General features: G+C 42.2%; 1 protein-coding gene across 25 annotated transcripts in view; it reads left to right on the top strand.

Moving 5' to 3' along the window:
* Positions 1 to 25140, top strand: part of CARMIL1 (capping protein regulator and myosin 1 linker 1) — a 312491-nt gene that overhangs the window by 273775 nt on the left and 13576 nt on the right. For 19 of the 25 annotated variants that reach the window (XR_011429896.1, XM_003363747.5, XM_005603607.4 and 16 more), the window contains 6 exons: positions 2295 to 2361; positions 3016 to 3212; positions 14122 to 14234; positions 19713 to 20142; positions 23333 to 23414; positions 24571 to 24783. Coding sequence is in view for 23 of the 25 variants with exons in the window: in XM_003363747.5 (XP_003363795.1) it covers positions 2295 to 2361; positions 3016 to 3212; positions 14122 to 14234; positions 19713 to 20142; positions 23333 to 23414; positions 24571 to 24783 (1102 nt within the window). In the remaining 2 variants the exon portion in view is untranslated. The remainder of the gene's footprint in view (positions 1 to 2294; positions 2362 to 3015; positions 3213 to 14121; positions 14235 to 19712; positions 20143 to 23332; positions 23415 to 24570; positions 24784 to 25140) is intronic. The other 6 variants (XR_011429897.1, XM_070244962.1, XM_070244963.1 and 3 more) reach the window with 1 other exon arrangement.

Genomic DNA, 25140 nt, shown 5'->3' on the forward strand with positions numbered 1-25140 from the left:
TATTTTAGCAGAAGGCCATTGGCCCTGTCCAAACATGGCAAAACTTCGCAACTAACAGGTTGTCAAATACAGTGAAGGAGTTTTATGTGAAAAGCAATTAGAAGTTATTTGCACTTGCAAAGAGCATGTGAAATGAAGGAAAGCAATGAAAGCATTAGAATGCGTCTTTCTGATTTCAAATTTTGTATACTAGGCTTTGAGGCATTAGAAAGCTGGACCAAGAAGAACAAACTAATTCCCCTTTGGTTGAAGTCAACCATCAAAAATCCTGACGATTTTGTATGTTTCTCAGTATGTCTGTAAAATTAGGTTTAACTGAATGACACATTCACACATGGGTATCAGTTTATAAGTGAGTCTCTTTCTATATATATTTTTGATATATTTTACGTTCTTGGATATATAATTCCATATATATTCCTTTTCATATATTTAAAAAATTATACTATATTTGAAATGTCATAATTCTCATGTTTTACGTGTATTTGATATCTGTTATAAAGGCTAAATAGGGAAACTTGAGCCAGATTATTTTTGCCTATGAATACTCTTTCTATGAAATCTAATCAAGAGTCACAGGAAAAAATTTTCGAAGACATCTTCATTCCATGCATTTTTAAACTTCTTCCCTTTTTGTTTGTGGTGATCTAAAGGAATTGACTGGAAGTTAAATCCAAACTACTTCTTGATCTTTTTACCTACCGTGATTGTGCACAAAGTGGATAGAATCTTGAAGAAATTTTCATGACTAAACACAGCATATATTTTGGTAGGTTGTATCTCTTGAGAATTAATTATTTTTAGAGGTTTCACTTATGAATAGACTTTACTTTCTTCAGCCAACTGCAAGGCCGGGTTTGGGAAGAACAACCATGAAACTGGATTCCTTTCCACTTGCCCTGGATTGACTGTTTCTATGGAACCTGCAAAACCTATGGATAGATATTCCTCAGATTGTCTGCCTTTGACAAAACCTTGAAAGAACCAAATCTGCACATTTCATTGTGCGTTTCAGGAAGACCAGTCTGAACTTCAATACAATTGCTCGGCATTTTTTCTATCCTTTTTTCTTCAACAATAAATAATAGCAAAAGGATATTATTAAAAATGGCATAAAGTTGTTGAAACTGTCAAGTTATTTGCTTTAAAATTCAGTATGAGACAATTTGTTCTTTGAACCAAAGAAAGTTTATCAACCTGGTGGATTTTTTTTTTTTTTTTTGAGAAAGCCTTAGATGACAACCTATTAAATGAAATGAAAATCTACAAACTTAAGTTTTTTCAGTTATGTTATTATCTCTCAGTTTACGCAAAAGCCAATTCCTAGTATCAAACCAGTTAAAATATCCCTAAAATCCATCCATCTGTATAGTGATAACGAGTGGTGTGGTAGCAGGGATGCTGGGCTAACCTCCATAACCGAGTCTCTTCCTGGCACTGCTCCTACGAATGGTAGCCTTCATCATCGCCAAGACTCAGTTTCTTCCTTGGAATTTGTTTGTGTTGGTGATGACAATGGTTCTCTCCAGCTCTGACATGTGTGGTCCCATAGAGGGAGAAGCTCATGCCTTCCTTAGGTTTGGCTTTACATAATCAACAGTTGACACCAGTGCTAGAAAAATGCTCTTTTTTTTGGCCATGGTTTGGGTTTTGGTCTCATATTTTAGAGGACTAGGAGGATCAAAGATGTCTTACTGAGAAATGACAGAAGATCCAGATTTCTAAATCATGGCAACTTTTTCCTAATTAGGCTTTGCCCATAATGTAAAGATCAAAATCTTGGTGGCAGAAATATGGAACCAAACAGTTAAACTGGTTAAATCATTGAAGTGACGAGTTCAGTGGTGCTTGCATTGATGTTTCTGTGATCATGAACAATGAATAATTAATTGTGTTTTCAATATTTAACAACTGATTTTTACAATCTTTCAATCTTATTCTTTATGTCCACTTTAATATCATCATGTGCAGCTTGGAGTTAAATTCTGTATCATTCATTGTTTCTTTCCACCATACAAATAGAGTTTAACTGATTAGGGTTGGGAGAAAGAAGAAAGCAGTTGGCTATATGCTTAGAGAAAACTGTAAACATTTAGAAATGTGGCGTCGGTTCAGTCTTTCCTCAGGCTGTCAGATGTTCCCAGCCACCCTCCAAAGAAGTGAAACAAAAATACTGAGCTTCAACAATTGATCCCAAATGTTTCTCTAACCACCACCCCGCCAATGTTTCTGAAGTTTGAAAGGCGAGTTTTCTGTGAATACTTGTCTAAGTGCTTTCTCTATTTTATTGCTAGATGACTCCCAAATCCAAAAGGAAGAGCATCCATAGCCGAATGCTGCGGCCTGTTTCCAGGGCCTTTGGTGAGTGTTTTGCTAACATCAGCCATTTCCTTGTAACCATGCAACACCCTCAGCAAGGATGTTGGACCACTTCAGGGATGTTTCTTTTGCTGTTGGTTCCGTCAAGTGGATTCCAACTCCTAGTGACCCCGTGTACAGCAGAGCGGAACCCTGGCTGGTGTTTTTGCGCCATCCTCTCACCTTCTGGTACTATATCAGAGGATGTTCTTCTGCTATTCATAGAGTATTTGTGGCTGATTTTTTTGGAAGTGGATGGCCAGGTCCTTCTTCTTAGTCTGTCTTAGTCTGGAAGCTCCACTGCAACCTGTTCACCATGGGTGACCCTGCTGATACTGGAAATCCTGGTGGCATAGCTTTCAGCATCACAGCAACATGCAGCTGCCACAGTATGACAACCGACAGACAGGTGGTGTGGTTCACTGGAAACAAACCTGGGCCACGGCGGTGAGAACACCGAATCTTAACCACTAGACCACCAGGGCTGGCCTGGGATGTTTCTTAGGGATACTATATATGAGTAAATATTGAGAAAGAGAGTTAAGTGATTTGTGAATTAGGTGTTTGTATTCCGTAATAAACTTACAGGTACTTTTAGGAACTTTTAAATCAATCTCTATGCAATAAGTTTCAGCCTTGGGCTTTGCTTTATTTTAGAAATGGAGTTTGATCTAGATAAAGCCCTGGAAGAAGTGCCGATCCACATCGAAGACCCGCCTTTCCCGTCCATCAGACAGGAGAAGCGGAGCTCAGGGTTTATCTCTGAGCTGCCCTCCGAAGAAGGGAAGAAGCTGGAGCACTTTACCAAGTTAAGGCCAAAACGGAACAAGAAACAGCAACCCACCCAAGCAGCGGTAGGTGCCCTGGAGAGGCCCCACCCCTCCCACACCTTTTCCTTCTTGGGCGGGGGTGGGGGCGGGGGGAGCTGGAGAATCCTGCTGAAGTGCCTTGCACAGTGTGAAAGCTTACAGTTAAGGAGAATAGAACCTTTCCGTGTGATATTCGTGCAAAATGTCTCCACTTGGGGCTCAACAGTTTTGGGAAAGACAACGAAAAGACAGGTAACGTTTCCAGCTCTTCAGAGCAGAGTTGTCCTTGAAAGTCCTTAGAAAAATATCGCTCACATGAGTGAGATAAATAGGCTACATCTATAGAATTTTATAGTGTCTAAGGGTGAAAAGATGGGGAAAAAGTTCCAAAGAGTTTATTTTTAATTGAAAATTGTTTGCATCTCATTTTGGAGTGCACACATACACTCTGCCGATCTCCGTTTCTGACCCACTCTGGCGCCTTTGCTTTTGATAACCTGCAAACTGGGTGGTGGAGAGGCCGTGTGTGGGAAAACTGTGCCCGTGGCGGGACTCAGCCTCCTGCTGTCTCTCCCACAGGAGAACATTGAATTGTTTGTGCTAAGGAGCCTTAATGTAATTTACCCCATGTCTCTGGTTAGTGTCTTTTCTCTGCTTTACAGTCTTTTGTGCCTATTGTCTCTGTTCCTCATCTTCCTGTCACCCTGCAATCCACCAAAATCTTCATTCTGTACCTACCACTCCCGAAACTGCCCTGCCAGGGTCACTCCTGACCTAATCCTGTGGATGGTGAGCTGTCATCTTACTTGATGTCTCAGTGGTTACTTGACACAGAGAGCTCTCTCCTCCCTGAAAGGCGGAGAGTCATCACACTCTTTTCCTTCCCGCCCACCTCTCCCGTGGTGTCTTTCCGGTTTTCCTCCGCCTGGCCCTGGAGGGTAGTATTTGCTGTCAGGGTCATGTGATTTAAACCCATGGTTATAATCTCTCTGTTGTTGACTCCTGCCCTCTCTGCTGAACTCTAGATTCTGATAGTCACCTGCCTCCTGAACTGGAATGTCCTAGGGCACTTCGGGCTTAACAGATTCAAACCTGGGAGCCTGTCTTTCTTTATCAACCTGCCCTTCTTTTTATATCCCCTGTCCCCAGTGGAGCATCACCACTTGACAAATTAGAAACCTGGATGTGATCCTGAACACCAGCTCCCCACCGCCAACCCTGACCCGCTGTCTGCCTTCCTCCTTGTCATCCCTGCCATCCCTCCCTCCCATCCCGTGTTTAGTTCTCCAGTGCTACAGCCTTTTTCTCATTGCTTCCCCGCCACCACACACACACCTCCTGGGCTGGTAACGACCCATCTTTCAGATCTCCACTGAGGCAAGACTTCTTCCAGGAAGCCCTCCCCATCTGTACTCCTATAGGGCCGTGGTTACACAACTCCAGGGAAAGTCATTCTTACATACTGGTTGTGCACAGTGCACAGCCTGAGCAACCCTCCACGGAGGCCCTGGCTCCTCCCATGCCTGATGCTTACCCTGTTACAGCTGTCCTCATACAATGTTTTCTGAGCACTCTCTCCTTGTCTATAAGCTCCGTGTTAGAAGGCATGGGGTTTATTGTCCATAGTTTTATGCTCAGTGCTCAGTATGGGTTTAGAATGTAGTAGAGCTTCAACAATACTGGGTGGTAGGTGGATGACCAGAGACATGAATAAAGGCCACAGCAGATTACCTGTATGGTCAATCATTTACTCACACTAGATCAGGCAGTTGTGTTTAGTTTATTTCTCTCATTTGAATCTGAATAGTTTGACATGATTTCAAAAAACAAAAGGAAAAAAATTTAACGCATAGTTTTCTTTTCCAATTTACTTGATTTTAACTTTTTAGTTCACTATTACATATTCTTAGAGGAATAAACATTTTTTTAAATAAGGAAAAGACCTTTGCAGACAGGGAAAATATAGCCTCCCACCCTCTAGATTCTAGATGGTTACAGAATAACCTTTGCCTCTTTCCATGTGGTGAGCCATTAGCAGTATAACTTGCATGTGAAACGATGGTTTGAGTTTCCCTTGATCAAGTCAGTGACCCGTGGAAAGAGAATGGTCGTGTACTTTTTTCTTTATACATTTCAAAAACAAGAAAGAAGGGAGGGGAAGAAAACTGTGACGGAGTCCTCAGTGGAGGAGCCCATTAGATCTGTCCTAGAGAGATTTTAACCTTGTCCACAGCAACGCCAGCACTCACAGGGTTGGCATGTCCTAGGCTGCCCCATCCTGGGGCCTCTGTACCACAAGGCTGTGTCCTGAGATGATGGATTAGGCCTTGGGTCTAAATAGATCCAGCTTCTCCCCAGAGGCTTGGTGGACTGAGAAACAAGGCCTAGCTTACTTTTCCCTGGGTTCATAGTGAAAATACGTGCTACGTTATGGTTTCACAGTGCTTGAGATTTTCAAAGTGCTTTCACATCTAACAACTGTGCAGCGGCTGCATAGGCGCCATCATCCACATATTTCCGCTGAGAATGAGGAGGTTGCAATTCATCTTTATTACTAGACTTTAGTAGCAGCCATCATTTAATATTATCATTTTTCGTTTGTTTGTGTTTGCTAGGAGTGAGTAGAGTCAGTCCACCGTAAGTCTATTTTAGCTTTTCTGGAGCTTGTCCTTAACTTCTAATGCCCCTAATGAACTTTTCCAGGCGTCAGAAGCCTCAAAGCCAAGGTATGGACCATTTTTACCTTCAACATTTCTTTCTTTCTTTCTTTCTTTTTCTTTCTTTTTTTTTTTTTTTTTTGAGGAAGACTAGCCCTGAGCTAATGTCCACCACAAATCCTCCTCTTTTTGCTGAGGAGGACTGGCCCTGAGCTAACATCCGTGCCCATCTTCCTCTACTTTATATGTGGGATGCCTACCACAGCATAGATTGCCAAGCAGTGCCATGTCCGTGCCCGGAATCTGAACCGGCAAACCCCAGGCCGCCAAAGCGGAACATGCGAACTTAACCGCTGCACCACTGGGCTGGCCCCCTGCTTTCAACATTTCTGACACCAAATGTGTGGGGATTTTTCCCCCCACACCAACTAATTTTTCAACTCTCTGGGTGTCCTACAATTCAATTCAATTCTGACACTAACAACCTGGAGTTAGTGTAGACCCCACAGGTTAGGCGCTCAGTGGTGCCCCCATTTCTGACATCAGCCCCAGGTTGCCACCTGTGCTTCTGACCAGCTAGCTATAAATTCAGGAGAGGTTCCCATGACCCTCTCCTTAGGTGTGATAATTTGCTAGAGTAGCTCACGGAACTCAAAGAGACACTTTACGGGTTTATTATAAATGCAACTCAGGAACAGCCAGCTGGAAGAGATGCATAGGGCAAGGTATGGGGACAGGGAGCTTCCATGCCTTCTCCCTTGGTGGGGGGCCCTACCAGCCTCCCAGCTCCTCAGTGTGTTTACCAACCCATAGGCTTTTCAAGCCCTCCCCATTTAGGGGTTTTTGTGGCGGTTCCATTAAGTAGGCATGCTTGATTACATCGTTGGTCATTGGTGATTAACTCAGTCTCCAGTCCTTCTCCCCTCCCCGTGTTTGGGGGACGGGACTGAACGTTCCAACCTTCTCATTACATGGTTGGTTTCTCTGACAACCAGCCCTTATCCTGAAGCTATCTAGGGGTCCACCAAGACTCACCTTGTTAGCATAAACTCGTTATGGTTGAAAGGGGCTTGTTATGAACAACAAAAGATGTTCCTATTACCTCTATCACCCTATTCCAAGAGTTTTAGAAGCTCTGTGTCAGCCAGGGACAAAGACCAAATACATTCTTCTTAGTGTATCACACAGGCCAACTTAAATGCTAGCATGTCAGTTTCTACTGGGCCCAAAATATTAGTATTGTAACTATTGATTTTTGTGGCAAAAATATACAAATAAAATATTTATGTAAATATAAAGAGTAGATAACCTAGTAAAATAAAAACGAAGTAAAAATTTAATCTTGGGTCAAACTACAATCATTCTAAACTACCAGTCAGTTTGTGAATAATTGCTATAGACATTTTATCATCTATACATTTTGTCTTTCCCATACCTCTCCAAAAAAAAATTATTTTTAATGAGAGATAAAAGATACCAGTTTCTTTCTTTTTTCATTTCATCAATGTATATATAGGAACTCTTAAACATTATGGCTAATTAGCCCACAGAATTTGATCTTCTACTGTAGTAAGAGTGGGCCGTGAGACCCAGCTGACGAGCTCTCCCATTCCCTGACAGCGTGTGTCTGGAGAAGGCGTGGGATCTTGCTGAGCCCGAGCCAACTTCTAAAATACCAGCACTGCCTACATAATTGAGCCGTCATGAGAGAGAAATGGAATAAAATTATATAATCCTGTATTAAATGCAAATATTGCTTTTTAAAGCTAGTATTTCCATTTTATTAATATTAGCTATCTTTACTGTATTAATATTTGCCTTTTCCTTGGTTCCCTATTTCACCTCCCTGACACTAAAATGGGGGAGGAAGAGAAAAATGTTTCTGGCATGGATCCATATCACTCTTAGCTAGTCTCACCAATTTGGGGAATTCTTACTCATGTTTATTAAGGAAGAAGCCGACTAATTTTACAAAAGTTCATATTCAAAAATTATTTCTTTAGTAGAAGTGACTTTCAGAGTCTTTGCTTTTGGGATGAGTACTTCGCATGGGTAAATTAAGAGGGAAATGCCAGTTTTGAAGGTACCGGAATGTGCCAGCGTTCCCATGAAAGGGTGAAACAAATAGATGAGACGGGGGAAAAATATGGAGGGAGGATAATATGCAAGTCCCTGATATTTCAGTTTATTTCTTGCTCAGCGCATAGTCCAATGTGGGTATATCTGGTCAGGGGACCCCATCAGGGTCATTCAGGGACCCAGGCTGCTTTCATCTGTGGCTTTACTCCTCCTTGGTCCTTGGAGTCCTATCCATTCAGATGGAGGATGACATGAAGCACCAAGGTTCACACCCAGGAGGTTGGATGGGCCAGGTCTGAAAGTGATGAACTTCACTTTCACCTGAATACTATTAGTCCGAGCCTGAGAAACGCGTTCTAACCATGGCAACTGTCAGGGAGGGAGGAGGGCCGATGGCCTTGATACCCATCCATGGCCAGTTGACTATTGCTGCTTCTGCTTTGGCCTATCATAGCTGTAGGCGAAAATATGCCCTAAAGGAAAAACCATTGAAAAATCTGCATAGAAGAATGGAAAGAATACTAGACTGGGATTCAGGAAACTTGCCAGCTTCTAATCCAGACTCTGCCACTAATTAGACTCATCTCCTACGGGAAGGAATTTTGAAGACTATCTGTTCATTATTCAAGGGAATATGAAGCTCAGGGCAAGTAACTGATTGGCCTGTGATCATCCTCTGAGTGATTATAATAGACCACAATGGCTTCCCTTTGCATGATAGTCGGTGTTAATCGGTTTACCATATATTTTTGGCATGGCCCCATACTACTTGGCCCAGTGATGAAACAAACCAACTCTAATTGAAATTAACCAGATCCTGGGTAATCAGTTTTCTCCTACGTGCTTTGATTAACAGTATCGCAAGGCTAGAAAGGATTTTGAAGTCCTTGTCCAATCTCTCATCATCTGCTTAAAAATCCTACACAACCATCAATTGGCCACTTGTTCAATATATTGACCTCCTTCTCTGAAGCAGACATTTTCTGAAAGCTCTAGTTATTAGCAAATTACTTTTTATGTGTTGCTAAAATCTATCCTTATAATTTTAGCTTAGCTGTCTTGTTCCTTTTATCTGAAGAGGCATATGTTATTTAAGTCTCTTCTACTTAGCAAACTTACAAATATATGTGGGTCATTACTAGATCTATCCTTCTCCAATCTAAATTTCTTAGCTCCTTTGATGTTTGTCATATGGTACTGTCTGGAATCCATTTACAATTTTTTGTTGCTCTCTTCTGAATAAATTGCAGTGTGGCACCCAAAACAAAATCAGAGTACTTTAGTAGGATCTGGCCATATCACCTCCCTTCCTCTAACTGCTGTACTTCTCTTTATTCAACCTCAGATTGTGATCACTTTTTTAATGGCTAGTGACTGGTCTTACTCTCAGGCAAAGCCTATAATCTTCTGTATTTATAAGCATATATCAGACAGAAAAAGAGAGGGTATGTGTATCAGGAAATCTGAACATACTGAGAAGTCCTAGTATGCTTCCAGTTACATCTCACTGGCCAGAAATGAACCATATTTCCAGTCCTAGATGCAAGAACATTTGGGAAGATAAGTATTTTAGTTGGTCACATTGATACTCCATATACATCAGGATTTTGTTACTGAGTAAATGAGAGAATAGACATTGGGTAGACATGTGGCAGTTTCTGTCTTATTTATTCATTTGAGAAAGTTTCCTTCCTACTTTCTTTTTTTTTCAATGAATGATGGTTTAATTTCATTGTATTTTTTTTTTCAGTATTTGTGGAAATTTTTCTCTTTTAATTTGCTATTATGGTGAATCACATTCACAGATTGTTCTCACATTACGCCATTCCTGATCATGATATTTTTGCTTTCTTTTAATCTACTGCGAGGCTTTGTTTACCGTATTTTATTAGAATTTTTCGTCTATGTGCATAAGTGAGAGAGATTTATAATTTTTCTTTTTCTTTTCTAGACCATCCATCTAGTTTGGTTTTCGAAATTCTACTATCTTCATAAAATTGTTTGGGAAGCTCTCTCCTTTTCTATTCTCTGGAACAGTTTGCATATAATAGATTTTCTCTTCTCGGGGAGCCATCTGGGCCTGATGCCTTCCCTGCATGCTGTGTGCATGTGATGCTTGTATGTAGATTTCTTTATGAGGGATTTGATTTCTTTTGTTATAGATCTGTTCAGAGCACTTAATTCTTCTTGAGACCATTTTGGTAATTTATATTTTTCTAGGATATTGTCCACTTAGTCTATCATTTAATTGTTTATAGAATTCTCATAAGAGTTTTTAATCTCTTCATCAATAGCTATGTCTCATTTTTTCATTTCTAAAATATTTAAATGCCTCTCAGTTTTCAAGGTTGTCTCTTATTAGTTTTTTTTTTTTTTTTTTTTTTGCAGAAGATTAGCCCTGAGCTAACTACTGCCAGTCCTCCTTTTTTTGCTGAGGAAGCCTGGCCCTGAGCTAACATCCGTGCCCATCTTCCTCTACTTTATACATGGGATGCCTACCACAGCATGGCGTGCCAAGCGATGCCATGTCCGCAGCTGGGATCCGCACTGGCGAACCCCGGGCTGCCCAGAAGCAGAACGTGTGCACTTAACCGCTGCACCACCAGGCCAGCCCCTGTCTCTTATTAGTTTTATTCAAAGAATCATCTTTTAGTTTTATTAGTTCTCTCAAGTTCATTAATTTCTCTCTTTTTATTATATTTCCTTCATTTGCTTCCTTTGGGTTCCTTATTTCCTGACTTGATTGCTTAGTTCTCAACTTTTCCAGGTTTCTTACTCTCTAATATATGCATATGAGAGTCCATGGTTAGTCAGCTCACTAATTAGCACTTTTTGGATCTGTTTGTTCTGAGTTACTAATGTACCTAATTGTCCTTACTTCCTGCCCGGCTCTCTCCATCCGGCCCATGGAGACATCATGAGATATTCGGCAGCTGCCTCGTCAGAGTCCAGGTGCACCACCTACCACGTTTCCCTGGCTCATTCATCTTGATAATCCTGCCAGAGGGAAAACGGAGGGTGGTCTGGTCTGAATGGTCTTTAGTTCCTGTAATCACCGGCTTATCTTCTAAGCATTTGCCAATTATCCTTTTAGCATTTGCTTATGCACCAGTGGTAGAAAATCTACCTTTTTTATTTCTCAGATATCAACAACAGCAATTCCCGATTCTATTTGCAAAATCCTTTCTCTGAGTGCGGTGGGTTCCAGCCAGCTCGGGACTGAGGGTTCTGCGCGCCATCCCCCTTTCCAACACCTATGCTACCCTTTTTAGCCTGAAATTTATTCTCCTTGACGGAAAAGACCAAAGTCAAATGGGATTTTGAGAACTTCTGATGTCTGTGTGTCCTTTCCTTTCCTTTCACTAGAAATTGAGCTAAAACAGCATGTGTGTTTGGCCTTGAACTGTTTTGACAAACTACAGATCATTTCAGTCTTCAGTTTTTCTGCTGCTCTTCTTACAGGCTGCAGACACCTCCCGCTTCCCATTTTAACAGGTGCATTTCTAACCGCGTCTCATTGAAGATCTCCCAGTGACGCTGAACTTCTCTTACCCTCTCTACTCTCAGTCTCTTCATCTCTAAAATAACAGGGTGGGACTGCGGATCTACAAGGTGCCTTCCCAGCCGTAGAAACTGGCCGGTCCTGTAGGAAAGCAGACTGTTCTGTGAAGCCCTCTGTGCCTCCATCTCTGAAACCCATTGACGTTCCTCGCATCCCTAGGGAGCTTTTTGTGCTAGCTGTGAATTCTGTTTCAAAGCAGGAAAAAAGAAAAGGGCTGAGATGAAAAATTATACTAGTAAAAGATTTTTTTTTTCCCCTCAAAATGGGAAAAGGAATTTGAGAGGAAACCTCTGAGGGGAAGCGTAGGGGCACTGGAAGGAAGCCTCATGTCAGGAGTGTGTGTCCTGGGGTCACATCCTGCTTGTCTGTCTGTCAGGTGTTCTGTGTGGGTGCTGCTCACCCTCTGAGCCACTGTTTGGTCTGTGACTAATCAAAATCTAGGATTTCAGTTTAAAGGGTAGATGTGAGGGTGAAATAATGATGTGCAAAACACATGTAAAGTACTACCTAGCACTCTACAGACTTAGGGAGCTCTTATTACAGTAGAGATTCCGTTCTCCCTTCTTGTACAAAAGGAAAAATGATAATGCAAGCAAGTTCATGCTACTTTATCTTTTGGAATCAAAATGAAAGTTTTGCAGTGAGCTGCTTTTTCTCAACTGGATTGTAGAGCTTCTCTGATTCTCCGCTCCATTGCAATACACAGGAAAGCCTTCCTGCAATGTAAAGCGCCATTCAGATGAGAGGTGTAATTGTTTTTATTGTTCACATGTCACAGGGTTTTTTGTCTGTTATCTGCTCACTTTTCAGCATTTCACAAATGTGAACTCAAACACGCAGTTCATTTTCATAACAGAGGTTTCCCGAGGAATGAAGCGGATGATTGTCTAAAGCAAATGATTGGTCTTTTCTTTAAACAGTGCATGTGCAGGCATGAGCCAAGTTCCCCCAGAGGCAACTTGAGACTTCCAAATCAAGATTACAGAAAGTAGATTTCCCACCACTCTATGGCAAGACATCAGACCGGATATCCCAACCACGTGAGAATTTGTCCTTGAGCCCAACATAATGGGTCAAATACATGTTCTTTCTCAGTGGCCCACAACCTATCTGTGTGAAATATTAATTTGATACGCCGTTGCAGACACAAATCAAGCATGTTACTAAGCTCACTGTGAGTTGTCTATTCAAAAAGAAATGCTAACTTGGTGAATAATTTCCTTATAGCTTTTCACCAGCTTCTCTCCTGAGACCCAAGCTTTCAACTCCTTGCTGGACACCTGCCCTTGGATTTCCCACTATACCTCAAACACTTGTCTGAAATTGGATTCATCATCATCTTCCCCAATTCAAATCTTTGAACTGTGTTCCCTAGAACCATGCTCCCATTCACCCAGCCTAGAAACTTCGATCTCATTTGGGACAATTCCTTTCTTTCTATTCTCATTTCTTCAGTCTCTCATCTCCTCCAGATTAGACTAGACAACTAGAGGAGTCTTTCAGTTGTGTTCCTGTACAGGTTTCCCTTCTTTCATTGTCTGGCTTCTCCAATATGCTTCTCCGTCATGCTGCCCCAGAATTTTCTGCCCATGATACAGGTTGGGACATGCCATTTCTTTGTGGGCTATCACCTACAAAGTAAATTCTGTACTCCTTGGCATAGAAGTCAAGACTGTTCATCACTGGTTCTTGTTTCATTAGTTGGGAAATATTCATTCAATTGGAGGTAACAAGATACTCAACTAAAAGTGACTTAAATAATGAGAAATATTTATTTTCTTACCTAACAAGAAATCTAGAAATCTCAGGATCCAGATCTGGTTTATTCAGCAGCATAGCACAAATACTCAGGTGTTTTCCAACTTTCTGCTCCATCATCCTCAGTATGTTGGCTTTTGTCCTCAAGCTTACCAGTACCTCATGAGCTCCAGATGGCTGCCACAGCTCACACGTCATATCCTCCCTCTCATAACCATGCAGAAAAAGTACATTTCCTCCTCTTAAGGAAAACCTTCCCGTGAGCCCCCTAGCATATTTCCCTTTGTATATCAATGACCAGAATTGTATCACATGCCCATGCCTACCAATCACAAGCAAGGAGATAGAATTATGATGTTTGGCTTATACAAATAAGTATTCACATCTTGAAATCAGGTTTCTTTCAGCGAGAAAGAAAGGAGGAAGAGGAAGGGATTTGGAATGGCTACTATTAGCGTCTGCCAGGGTTTATCCTCAGCGCTTAACCCCATCCACACACCGCAGGCCCCTGGTCACTGGAATTATCACCATTCCAAGAATTCAGCGTGTGTTTCATTTTTCCATGCATTCTCTCTTTCCTTATCATTTGCCTGCAATGCCTTTCTCTGCCTTTCCACACACTCAACTCTTCACAGCCTGTTAGGTCCCAGCTGCTTCTGATAGACGAGGCAGCATTAATCCTCCTCCAGGCGTTGTGTTTATGGTGCATTCCTCACTTTTGTTTCTTTCTGCCCTTGTTACTGCCATACATAGCTTCTATTCTAGTAGATTATAAGGCCCCTTATTTTAGTCAGTCTTTTCCTTCCCATGGCCTTTATCTCAGTCCCTTGAATCTACCAATAAATGCTTGCTAAATAAGGTTGAATGTAAATTAACATGACACCTGTTTGGTTCGCAGGTCTGTGCTGCCAGCATAGTCTCCCAGGATGGCGAACAGAATGGTCTTATGGGGAGAGTGGATGAAGGTGTAGATGAATTTTTCACCAAGAAAGTGACCAAAATGGATTCCAAGTGAGTTCAGAGTCATTTCACTAATACCATTTAATTCACATTTAAATTGCTAATAGTTACAATTAAAATCTAGTATACTAAGGCTCGTTTATTTTGTAATTTTTTTAATGGGATTTACTATTTTGATGGTCTGCAAAATGTGCTCTCCAGGCCAGCAATATCCCTATCAATTGGAAACTTGTTAGAAATGCAGAGTCTCAAGTCTCTAGCCCAAACGCAAATTGCTGGGGCCCAACAATCTGTGTTTTGTAAACCTTCCAGGGTGTGCTGAGGCTTGCTGCAGTTTGAGAACCATTGTACTATGCTAAAGCAGACTGCAAAATGTACCTCCCCTAGGTATTTTTGAGGGCTTTATCACATTCACCTGGATGATTCTATTACAGCACCGTGAGCTCTGACAGCTGAAATTACTTACTTTTAAATTCTGCTTGTTTGTAATTTGATATATGTAAGGACCCTACAGCATTGCTAAATGGCACAACCTCAACAGCGTCAAAATGACCACAGAATTAGTGAAGAGGCTTCGGAGTTAACCTCTAGAAAGTTCTGTCTGCATTTTCTTATTACTAGGTGGAGTTTCCTTAAAGGACAATTCAGTGGTACTTTTATTGACAATTTAACTTAAAACACTCCAGTCTTTAAACGTGATTCGTACCAAGTTATTTAATCCCCAACTACATGCAGATCCATCCCAAAATATTCTCTTAACGTGGATTTGCTTCTGTGAAGTATTCTTCACCTTGAGATATCAAATTCAGGAACGAATTTAAACCAGACTGATAAGCCGAGGGTGGGCAGGCAGGGCACAGAGAGGAAAGAAACTGGTCCATTCATAGATTGATGAGCCTTATCTTGCCTCAGCAGGATGGTGAGGTGAAAGTCAGTTAAATTTTTATATCCATAACAGTATAACTTACTGAATGTTATAAGCTTCAGGACCCAATTATTTGTCTTCTTTGACACTGGCCTTGAAGCTTGGCATACTATACTTGGAAAAATTCTATTCGCCTATCTTTCAAGAACCTAAATGTCATTTAGGCTTTGAAGCTTTTCCATGTCTGCCCCCCTACTCCCAATTAATTGCTCTTTCTCTGCTGCTGACTCAACACTTTCTTTTTCCATCCTCTGCATACATCTGTTAGAGCACACATACTCCTTCAAGAGTTTGTTTGGTTTTAAATTTTTTTACAGTGCAAGGAATGGCTGAATATATTCTCAATGTAAAAGGTTCAAGCAATGCCAACATAAACAGTAAAATGAGAAAATCTCTTATAATGATTTGCTTTCAAGTCTTTTTTTTCCCATAGAGTGCTGTTCTTCAGAAGCAACACCTGGGTCTTATTTTTCATTGTAACTTTGATGTCTGACACAGCCTGTAATATATAGTCTGCCTTCAGTCACTACTGGTTGAATGAATTGAGACAATCTTGGCCTGTACCCCTATAAACTACAGACACCACTGTAGGCTCGCGTCTTTCAAAACTTTAGAAATTGATATTTACATAGTGGAGAGGTTTATCTACACATTTGATCAGGTCCATAAGTGTTGTTACACTTGCCCCAGTGTGATTTCCTCTGCCCTTCATGCTGCCGCCTCCTTTAAAGGAAGAAAGAACAGAACAGAATGGAAGCTGGGCACATTTTATAAGGTGTAAAATCCACCTTCTGCAAAGATACTGCTCTAGGAGGATTCCATTCATCTTCCAGTGCACAATTAGAACTCGATACATCAATTTTCATCAAATAATGATGGAATCTACTAGAAGTTGAGATTTTTTTTCCATTTCTTTTTTTTAAAAAGATTTTATTTATTTATTTATTTTTCCTTTTTCTCCCCAAAGCCCCCTGGTACATAGTTGTATATTCTTCATTGTGGGTCCTTCTAGTTGTGGCATGTGGGATGCTACCTCAGCGTGGTTTGATGAGCAGTGCCGTGTCCGCACCCAGGATTCGAACCAACGAAACACAGGGCCGCCTGCAGCAGAGCACGTGAACTTAACCACTCGGCCACAGGGCCAGCCTCCCATTTCTTTTTGTTACATAAAAACAGATTATTGTCAGTCTATATGTAAAGGGCTAGGCATAGGTAAAATCAAGTTGTATGAAGAACGTTTGAGAATCAAAGTTATACACGCTCATGGTTGAAAATGTGAGATGTTCTACAAGGCTTTTTCAAAAAAAGAAAAAAGGGCCTTGTTTCTTTCCCTACTTACTATTCCCCAGAGGCAATTACTTCCTATTCCTCTAGCTGTTTACTTTTTATTTTGCTTCCATATTCCTTAATAACATCTTTTCCTGCTATTTCCTATTTTTCAGTTTTATGTAGGCACTATAAACACTGAGCCTACTGTCCACCAAAAACACACACACATGCATGTACACACACACACACACACGCACTTCTCCTCTCCCCATCTTCTTCTTTAGTTCTGTCATAATTGTTGGTGACGTCAATATTTAATGTTTTCTTCATTATAACACAGCTAAGATTCACAGCTAAATATTCACGGCTGTGATGTATGTAGACTATGACCACATTGTCTTCCTTATGCAACTTTGTATTGTCCCCAGAGTTAATAACTGTCGCCTTTTGCTTAGTTTTCTGGATTCCTATCACTGACGTATTCCTAAATCTCCAGTAAAGATGTAAATCTCTCAATTTCTTTAAGTATTCTCAGTTTCCTCTTCTTGGACACATCCTTCACTGCTGTCTGACCAACTCCAGCGTCACTGCTCGGCTGTTCCTCTGCAGTCTTTCCAGGATCTCCCTTCATTGTCTGCCTGCACCTCCCTTCACCTCATTCCTGTGTCCTTTTCCTGTCTCCTTTGGTCCCTGGCCTCTTCTTCCTTACTTTACTCCCTTGTTTTGGTGGAGCACCTCCTCAGGTTGCTTCCTGAGGAAGGAAGCATGGGAGGTGAGTTTCTGAAACTCCTCTGTCTTTCATTTTGATTAATTGTGTGAGTAGGTATAGAAGTTTAGGCTAGAATCCATTCTCCCTTAGAATTTTGAAAACCTAGTCCCATTATCTTCTAGCTTCTAGTGTTGCTAGAAGAATTCAATGTCACTTTGAGTCCCAAGCTTTTGTTTGTGACTTGTGTTTGGTTTTTTCCTCTGGAAGCATTTGGGGGTTTCTCTTTGTTCCCAGTATATTGAAGTTTTATGGAAATTTTATGGGTGGATTTTTTTGTTTGGTTTGGTTTTAACCCATTTGCTACACACTAATGAGCCATTTTACTCTGGAAATTCGGGTTCTTTGATTCTGGAAATTCTTTTTTGAATTATTTCTTTTATAATTTCTTCCCTTTCTTTTTCCTGTATTCTTTTTCTTAAACTTCCATTATTCAAATTATGTGTTTACTCTGTTAATCCACTAGGTTTTTTTGGTTTTGGGTTTTTTTTTTTTTTTTTTTACCTGTTCTCTCCTATTTTCTCATTCTTTTTAATTCTGCCCCCCTTCACTTTCTGGGAGATTTCCTCAGTTGTATTTTCCAACCTTGAGTTTTCCACTTCTGCTCTCTCCCTTTTCTGTTATTCTTGTTTCATGGATGTAACAGTTTTTTCTCTTTCACGTTGAAATGGAATGGAGCACTCATGAGTTTCTTGGAAGTTTGTGAGTGGGGTTTGTTGAGAGGTATGACTCAATGTAGGGTGACCTTCTTGGACTATTTTGTTGGGGAGGCAGGGCTCCCTGACTGACTGAATCTTTAATCTTGTCTCTTGGACTTCTTGGAAAACTTGATCTCTTGCCTGGAGGGCGTAAACCTGGCTGCCCCATTCGAAGGGATCCAGAATGAAGGAAAGGAGCTGGGTGGTATCACTGTTCAGTATGCAGACTTTCCTGTGTAGGAGAGGAAAAATAATTTTCCCTCTACTCTTCTATGTTCTTGGCTGAGACACCCCTGTAATAAAAAGATTAACATGAGAGAAACAAACAGAAGTTTAATAAGATGTATACCTTCTGTGTACATGGGAGACACCAGGAAAACTGAGGGACTCCTCAAACTGGCCCAAGCCACCACCTTAAATACCATCTCCAGCTAAAGACGAAAGAAAGATGTTTGGGAGGGGGAGTCAGTTTTGGGAGATAATCCAGAAAAGGACAGTAAAAAGGGTAAAGTTGTTATGCAGAATTACGTCCTTGCTTTCTCCATTGATAAGTTTCTAGAGTTTTATTCATCCTCCTCTTCCTGGTACAGAGAGTGGGGGACACCCTTACAAATGGAGATTTCCCTTATAAATGTCTCTTACAAAAGGGTAAGTTCTACTCAGTTTTCAGAACTTCTCCTGTCTGCTGTTTCTTAAAAATAATCAGCCTAAAATAATCCTTATGCCAAAGAGGCATATTTGGGCATGGCAAATTCTGCTCTCCTTCCCTGAACTTCCCTGTTTTCATGATGGTCACAATTAGCTCAGCTGCACCTGCTGTCCCTCAGCTCAGAGATTCTTTGACTCATCCTGCCTGGAGGATAAACTTGGGGTGGGATGGGGCAGTCTTGGGCTCTGTGGTTTGGGGCGAGGATCGAACAGTTTGGTGAACAGGCTTTCAACCTCTCTTAAGCCCCACCTTCACTTCTGTTCCCAGAGGGGCTTGTTGCTCCTCGTTCTGGAGCCAGTGCAAATCCATTTGCTTCTGGGTCTCCACTAGTAACGCTTTAGCGGTCAAGCTTTCCCAGAGCTCCTAAATCTCTTGTCACTCATGACTATTTTGGCTTCCAAACTTTGTTGTTTTTGCCTTTCCTCCCCCTGAGGCTTATGCTTTTTTTTTTTTTAAATCCCTTACTGTGATTGTATTGGCAACTCAGGGAACTAAACAGCGTTCAGTCTGGCAGCTTTCTATGAAAGGCAGTGATGATGCCTCCCGCTCAGCCCGTTTTGTTGACTATTCTCCCCATCCATTGCCCAAGTTTCTGAATATTCTCTGACAGCCCTCTACCAAAGTTCACTGTCTATCTGTTCGCTTTGTTGCTCTTTGTCAGTGGTATGACATTTAAGCAGGGACCCAAATCTTTGTTTGGGTTGAACACTAAGAGTGGGGTTTCACCTAGTATCTAATGATTCTGGAGGGATTTAGAGTATTATGGAGAAATCTAGTCCTGTCTAGTACCCGCCACATTAAATGAGGCAGTGGCCCACCTGTCTTGAGTGGGGCCAGCTTTGTTGGGAGTTTTTACAAGTGGAGAGGCACTTGACTAGAGCCTTTCAATATGAAAAAACTCACCTCAGCTCCCAGTCCTACCACCAGTGCCTTCGGATTCTCATTCTTAATTTGTGTGTGCCTCCATTTCCTCACCTGTGGATACGGTGATAATATTCCACTTTCCTCTCTATTTCCTAAGCGCAGTAACTCAAATCGACTTTTTAAAATGCTTCAGAATGGTTGATGTCAAATCGGCCATCTCCATATTTGTATTTTGACTGATTCTTGCTGGAGCTTTAATTACAGTAAAACCAACAGGATTTGTCCTTTCACGTCACAGGAGATCATCAGCAAGAGGCTCCGAGTCCCAAGAGCTTAGCGAAGGAGGAGATGAAAAGAAAAAGCGGGATTCTCGGAAAAGCGGCTTTCTCAATTTAATCAAATCCCGGTCCAAATCTGAGCGGCCATCAATGGGCTTGATGACAGAGGAACCCTCCTCACCAAAAGGGGCAGGCCGAAGCCCAGCCGTGGACACACCCAGGAAGGACACGAAGCCAGCTGAGCACAATGGCAATTCTGAACGGATAGAGGAGATAAAAACACCCGACTCCCTTGAAGAGAGTCAAGGAGAAGACGTGGGCAAGGTGGAACGGAGTGACAGCAAGAGCAGCCCACAGGGCGGGCGGAGGTATGGGGTCCAGGTGATGGGCAGTGGTCTGCTGGCAGAGATGAAGGCCAAGCAGGAGAGGAGAGCTGCTTGTGCGCAGAAGGTGAGCGGGGAGCCCACTTTGACTTGTTTGTCTTTGTGTTTTTGCCCCCACTCGGTTTTTATGGGTGAGAAAGAGAGGTACAGAAAAATAGCCTATTGAGTAAATAAAAATCCAAAAATAAAAGACTTTTCCCTAAAGAAGCCAGAGCACAGACCATGAAGGCAGGGCCGTGTTTTCCCTTCGGCACTGGGCCACGCTCTTCCCGAGAGCCGCAGTGTTTCAAGGTAGGTCATTGGCTGGGAGTACTCGGGCTTTTTCACCTGCCCAGGTGCTCCTTGTGTTGTCATAGAAGCATGTGACAGCTGTGCCAGGGAAACGCTCAACTCTGGGGAAAAGACTGAGTCTTGAATCCAAATGGAGACCTGAGGGTGACAGGAGAGGGGACACCTGGCAGAGGCCAATAACAATACTGAAAGCAGATTCTATTTGAAGTATTAGAATAAAACAGTGGACCCTTGATTTTTGGGAAGTAAATGGTAAACTATATACCAGGGTGTGGAGGGCTGTTTTGTATTACTTCTAAACAACTAGTTGTTTTTTCATTAAATCCTGCATCCCACGTGGTTTTACAACTGTTCACCATAGTTCTTCCACCAGCACCATTGTTATCTAGCAATTTCCTAGTTATCAATCCCTCCTAACTCACTCAACCCCTGAAGAAGAGTTGAAGGGAGGGAACCATATAACTATATTCTGCTAATTCAGCGAGAAAGGCATGATGTGGCCTTCACTGGTCAGAATTCTGAATCAATACTGGGACCACATCGTTGGTGAATCAGACGCCCAAGGAAATGTTTAAATTTTAATCCATTTTATAGAATTTCTTAACAACAATGAATGTGCTGTTTTCACTAAAGAGCTGTTTGTTTTGTCGCTGTTTCCATTGATGAACAGCTGCCTTTGGTAGAAAGATGAGAAGTGCTACAGGGTTTTTTCCATGTGCTTTGACTTTGATGTATAAATTGGCTCAAAGTGACAAAATTCTTATGGTTCAGTATTTTTAGTTGTTCAAGGCTTTTACTAATGATCTCTTAGCACCATCTAGTGTCTGTGTAAAACAGCAACAATAATAAAAATTCCTAGTATTTAAAATTTGAACCAGTCAGGGGTATTCCAGCAGAATAATAAAACAATAAGAGGAACTTTTTCAAAAATTAGTTTTAGAATATTTTCCCCTAAAATTCCATGACCATATTCTTTATAAAGTTAGCAACATAAGCATAGTTGTCAATATACAATTAAAAAAATATGTTGTCTTCACTCTCCTCTTTAGTAATTCTCTTTACACTATCCACATTTCACCTGTGTTTAAGGAAAAAGGTCTGTGCAAATGAAGATATGGCATTTATCATGTATTAACAAAGGAGAGTAACAGGTATTGAATGCTTAGAGGCAATATCTTCTTTTGTGGGGCCACCTAGTCAGCTGCCTGCATTCAAAGACAATTGGCATTACGTTATTGCATCCTCATTCCACACTGTCATTTTTGGTATTTATGACTACCTCAGAAAGCCTGGGAGAAAAAAGTAGAAACAACTCCTAGGGTTATATTTTAAATACAGGTAAGGGAGGCACCCAGGGTGCAAAATTTAAGGAGACACTCATTCTCAGGTGCCCGTACTGCATTTGCGTGAGCCTGAAAGGGAGTGTCTCCTTAAAATTGTGCTCTGGCACCTTGCTTGACTCGCCCTCATCCTGACCCTGTATAAATATTCCACGTTATCGTTTTCGTCAGAGCACGGACACACACACTCCTGCCTTCTAAGAGGCTATAAAATGCTAGGACAAGCATTTGGGGACTGGTTAAGCCCAGCCTCTGGACAGCTCAGGCTCAAGGGCTATAGTGCCCCCCTGCTTTGTTGGGCTGGGACATCATGGCTAATGCCTGGCCCTCCCGACACTTGTCCTCGGCCCAGAGGGCTCTCCATGCAGCCCCTGGCGTGCAGCTCCCTTTTGTTGGGATACCTTTTCCATGACGTTGTTGAGTAATATGCCTCTTCTCACTGGCAGACGCGCGTACACATTTCTTCTCAGAGACCTGCTCAGCACCCTCCAGTAGTGAAATTGGAACTTTTGTAGTCTAGCTGAGAAATTCCTCAGCATTCCTGCCACGTTCACCGCTCCCTTCTGATAGAGCTGGCTCTCTTGGCGAGTGTCTGGCTGTGGTAGTTTGGTCAATGGGTCAGATCTCAACTGTGTTTCAAATAACCCTCCTATGTCATCAAAACCAATGTAAAGCTAGGAATCAGCAGCAGATATTTGCCTTTAGCTTTGTCAGAAGCCAGAGTTGAGTAGGAACGGACAAGCTGAAGGTCAGACTGTCTTAGGAATCAGCATGCCTCCTGGTCTACCTGCCCACCTCTTTTGTTTTTTAAGGCAGGAGGTGGACGTGGATCACCCTTGTCAATAGAATTCTTACGTATTACTAAGCCAACACTAGACTTCTCTTTGCAAATCTTTTTTGTATCTAAATGCCTCACTTTAGTGTGGATTTTCTGCACCATAAGGTAGAGGCTGATTCCTCACTTTTTCAGTTACAGCATCTACTCTAAGACCATGGCATTTAACCTTCCTTATCTTTGCCATCACAAACTCCTCCCACCTGCAGAGTTTTAAAGAAGTTAATTCAGACCGGTCTATTTGTGTTTGCCTCCTAAACAATAGATCAATGTGATTCTGCCTCAGTGGCAAGGAAGAGCCTGTCCATTTCAGGCCCCATTCTACCTGTTTTGTACATTGAGTTCAGAAGTGGCTTTGCTGCTTTTAAAACTAGATAATGGAACCCAATCTGGGGAGGGTCCTGTAAACTTAGAGGGTTCAGTTGTCCCCATTGCATGGCGCATCTCAGGCTGCAGAGCCCACAAACGTGTTCAACCAGAAAAACAGAAAACATCACCAAGCCCGCTGGCTTCCCCTTCCCCACCCACACCCCACCTCTCATCTGTGGGGAGCAATCTGAGGAACTGGCCTCACTTTGGATCTCAGAGCCCTGACTGTAAACACAGAATAGAATGTGTTTCTCATAGTTTTGTCCCAGCAATAGAACCTCAGAGAGACAGAGAGTTCAGTGTAACAGCAGTAGAGTTAAGGAGCCATTATTTGTTGTCATTTATTATCTGCTTTGTTCTTTTTCTTACACTTTAAATAAATGTGCACTTTTTCGGTGGGGGTGGGTACTTGAATTTTTTAGAAGCTTGGGAATGACGCCCTCTCCCAAGATTCCTCCAGCCTGGCCTTGAGCAGCACAGAACGGTTGGATGGAGGTGGGGCAGGTAAGTCGGGCCATTACCATCACCTCTGTAGAAAAAACGCTTACCTTCTGGCTCCAGGAGTCACACGTGATTGACAGGAGAAAAATAAAGATGGGGAGGCAAGAATGGGCCTCTGTGTTAACGTGTTCTCAGCTTCCAGCTAAAGGACCATATCCCTTCACCTACGCCAGCTCCACCTGGGGCATGTCTTCCACCACTAAAGCCTTGTGCCTGGACAGGGCACTTTTTCCAGTTTCCCAAAAAGAGGAAACCTCATTGAGAAGAACTCCCTAACTGTGAGCATTTGGGGAGGCAGGGGAAACATTTTGGGGATGTGGCTGATGTTTTTAAAAATAAGCCATACATGGTTTTTGGAAGGTGCCTCTTTTGTTTGATATGAGGTAATGCTCTTCCCTTTCAGCTTGAATATCCGTAAATATCCAGTATCCTTTGTCCCTCAGATTTTCAGGTGTAGTAAAAGAATCAGATACCTTAGACGGAAAGTGGAGAGTAACTTGAAAATTAAATGTTAGAAACTTCATTTTGCTGCTTGAAGTTCTTATGCTTAGCTTTAATATCTTCATGCAGTAAGAGTTGGAATATAAATTGTATTTAACTGGCTTATTTTTGCCACTTGTCCGGTTAAATTAAGGCAGCAAAAGGGATGGAGGTGGGGCCTGAGGTGACATTCCTGGAGCTGTTCTCACTAGACATGAGGTTATGGCCATCAGTATATCCCTCCTCACTCAGGACTCGCACCTGACCCCTCCCTGATTGTTGTCCAGAACTGAGGGGCCTATAGTTGGTTATCCCTGTACCTTGTGCCAGAGCCGAGAAAGATCTGACTGCTTCAAATGCATGAAGAACTCCTGTTCTCTGTGGACAATAGAATGGACCTGTACCCTATTGAATGTAAGGCTCGTCATCTATGAGATAGTCAGGGGCGATCAGAAGAGCACTATCAAGTTTACTGATTTTCTACAAGAATTGTAGTCTTAACGCCAGTATGTTTTGATTCTGAAAACATGCTGGAATGGCGTGTTTCTTTCTAAAATATTTATGATGAGGAATGACAAGGATTATAGCAGTTTGTACCAGACTTCTCCTAGCTTCAAATTATTGGTTTCCTTCAGCTTTGATTTGTAAAGTGTGCTTTTTGTACCCATTTTCATTTTAGTACCTAAACTGCACCCAGGTCTTCCAGAGAACCGCTTCGGTTTGGGAACCCCAGAAAAGAATGCCAAAGCAGAACCCAAAGTGGAAGCGGGCTCCAGGTCTCGGAGCTCTTCCAGCACACCCACCAGTCCGAAGCCCCCCCTGCAGTCCCCAAAACCCACCCTGGCGGCACGGCCCACCATTCCGCAGAAACCAAGAACCGCCTCACGGCCTGGTAAGGGTTTTGCTGGTCAGGCATTGGCCCTGTGACCAGCTGGCTTCTCAGGGTAGCTGGATCGGGACCCCACAGATGATTTCAAGGGCTGCCCGTGGATTTGGGCACAGGAGGGTCTGCTGGATGGGAGTCATGAGAAGCTTGCCAGAGACTGAAAGTGACAAAGGCTAAGGGTTCCTTTATCGAACACCAAGGCCCGCTGACTCAGACCGTCCCTGCGTTCAGGGCTACAGGTCGGAGGGCGAGACCAGAAAAGCAGTGTTGTGTTGTGTTGACCCATTTGTGGTGCCTGATTTACTTTCTGAAATCTGTCTCCAGCGGGTACAGACGCTTCAGAAGGCTGCAGTTTAAGGATGA

Source organism: Equus caballus, chromosome 20, assembly GCF_041296265.1.
Source record: "Equus caballus isolate H_3958 breed thoroughbred chromosome 20, TB-T2T, whole genome shotgun sequence".
Lineage (NCBI taxonomy): Eukaryota > Metazoa > Chordata > Mammalia > Perissodactyla > Equidae > Equus > Equus caballus.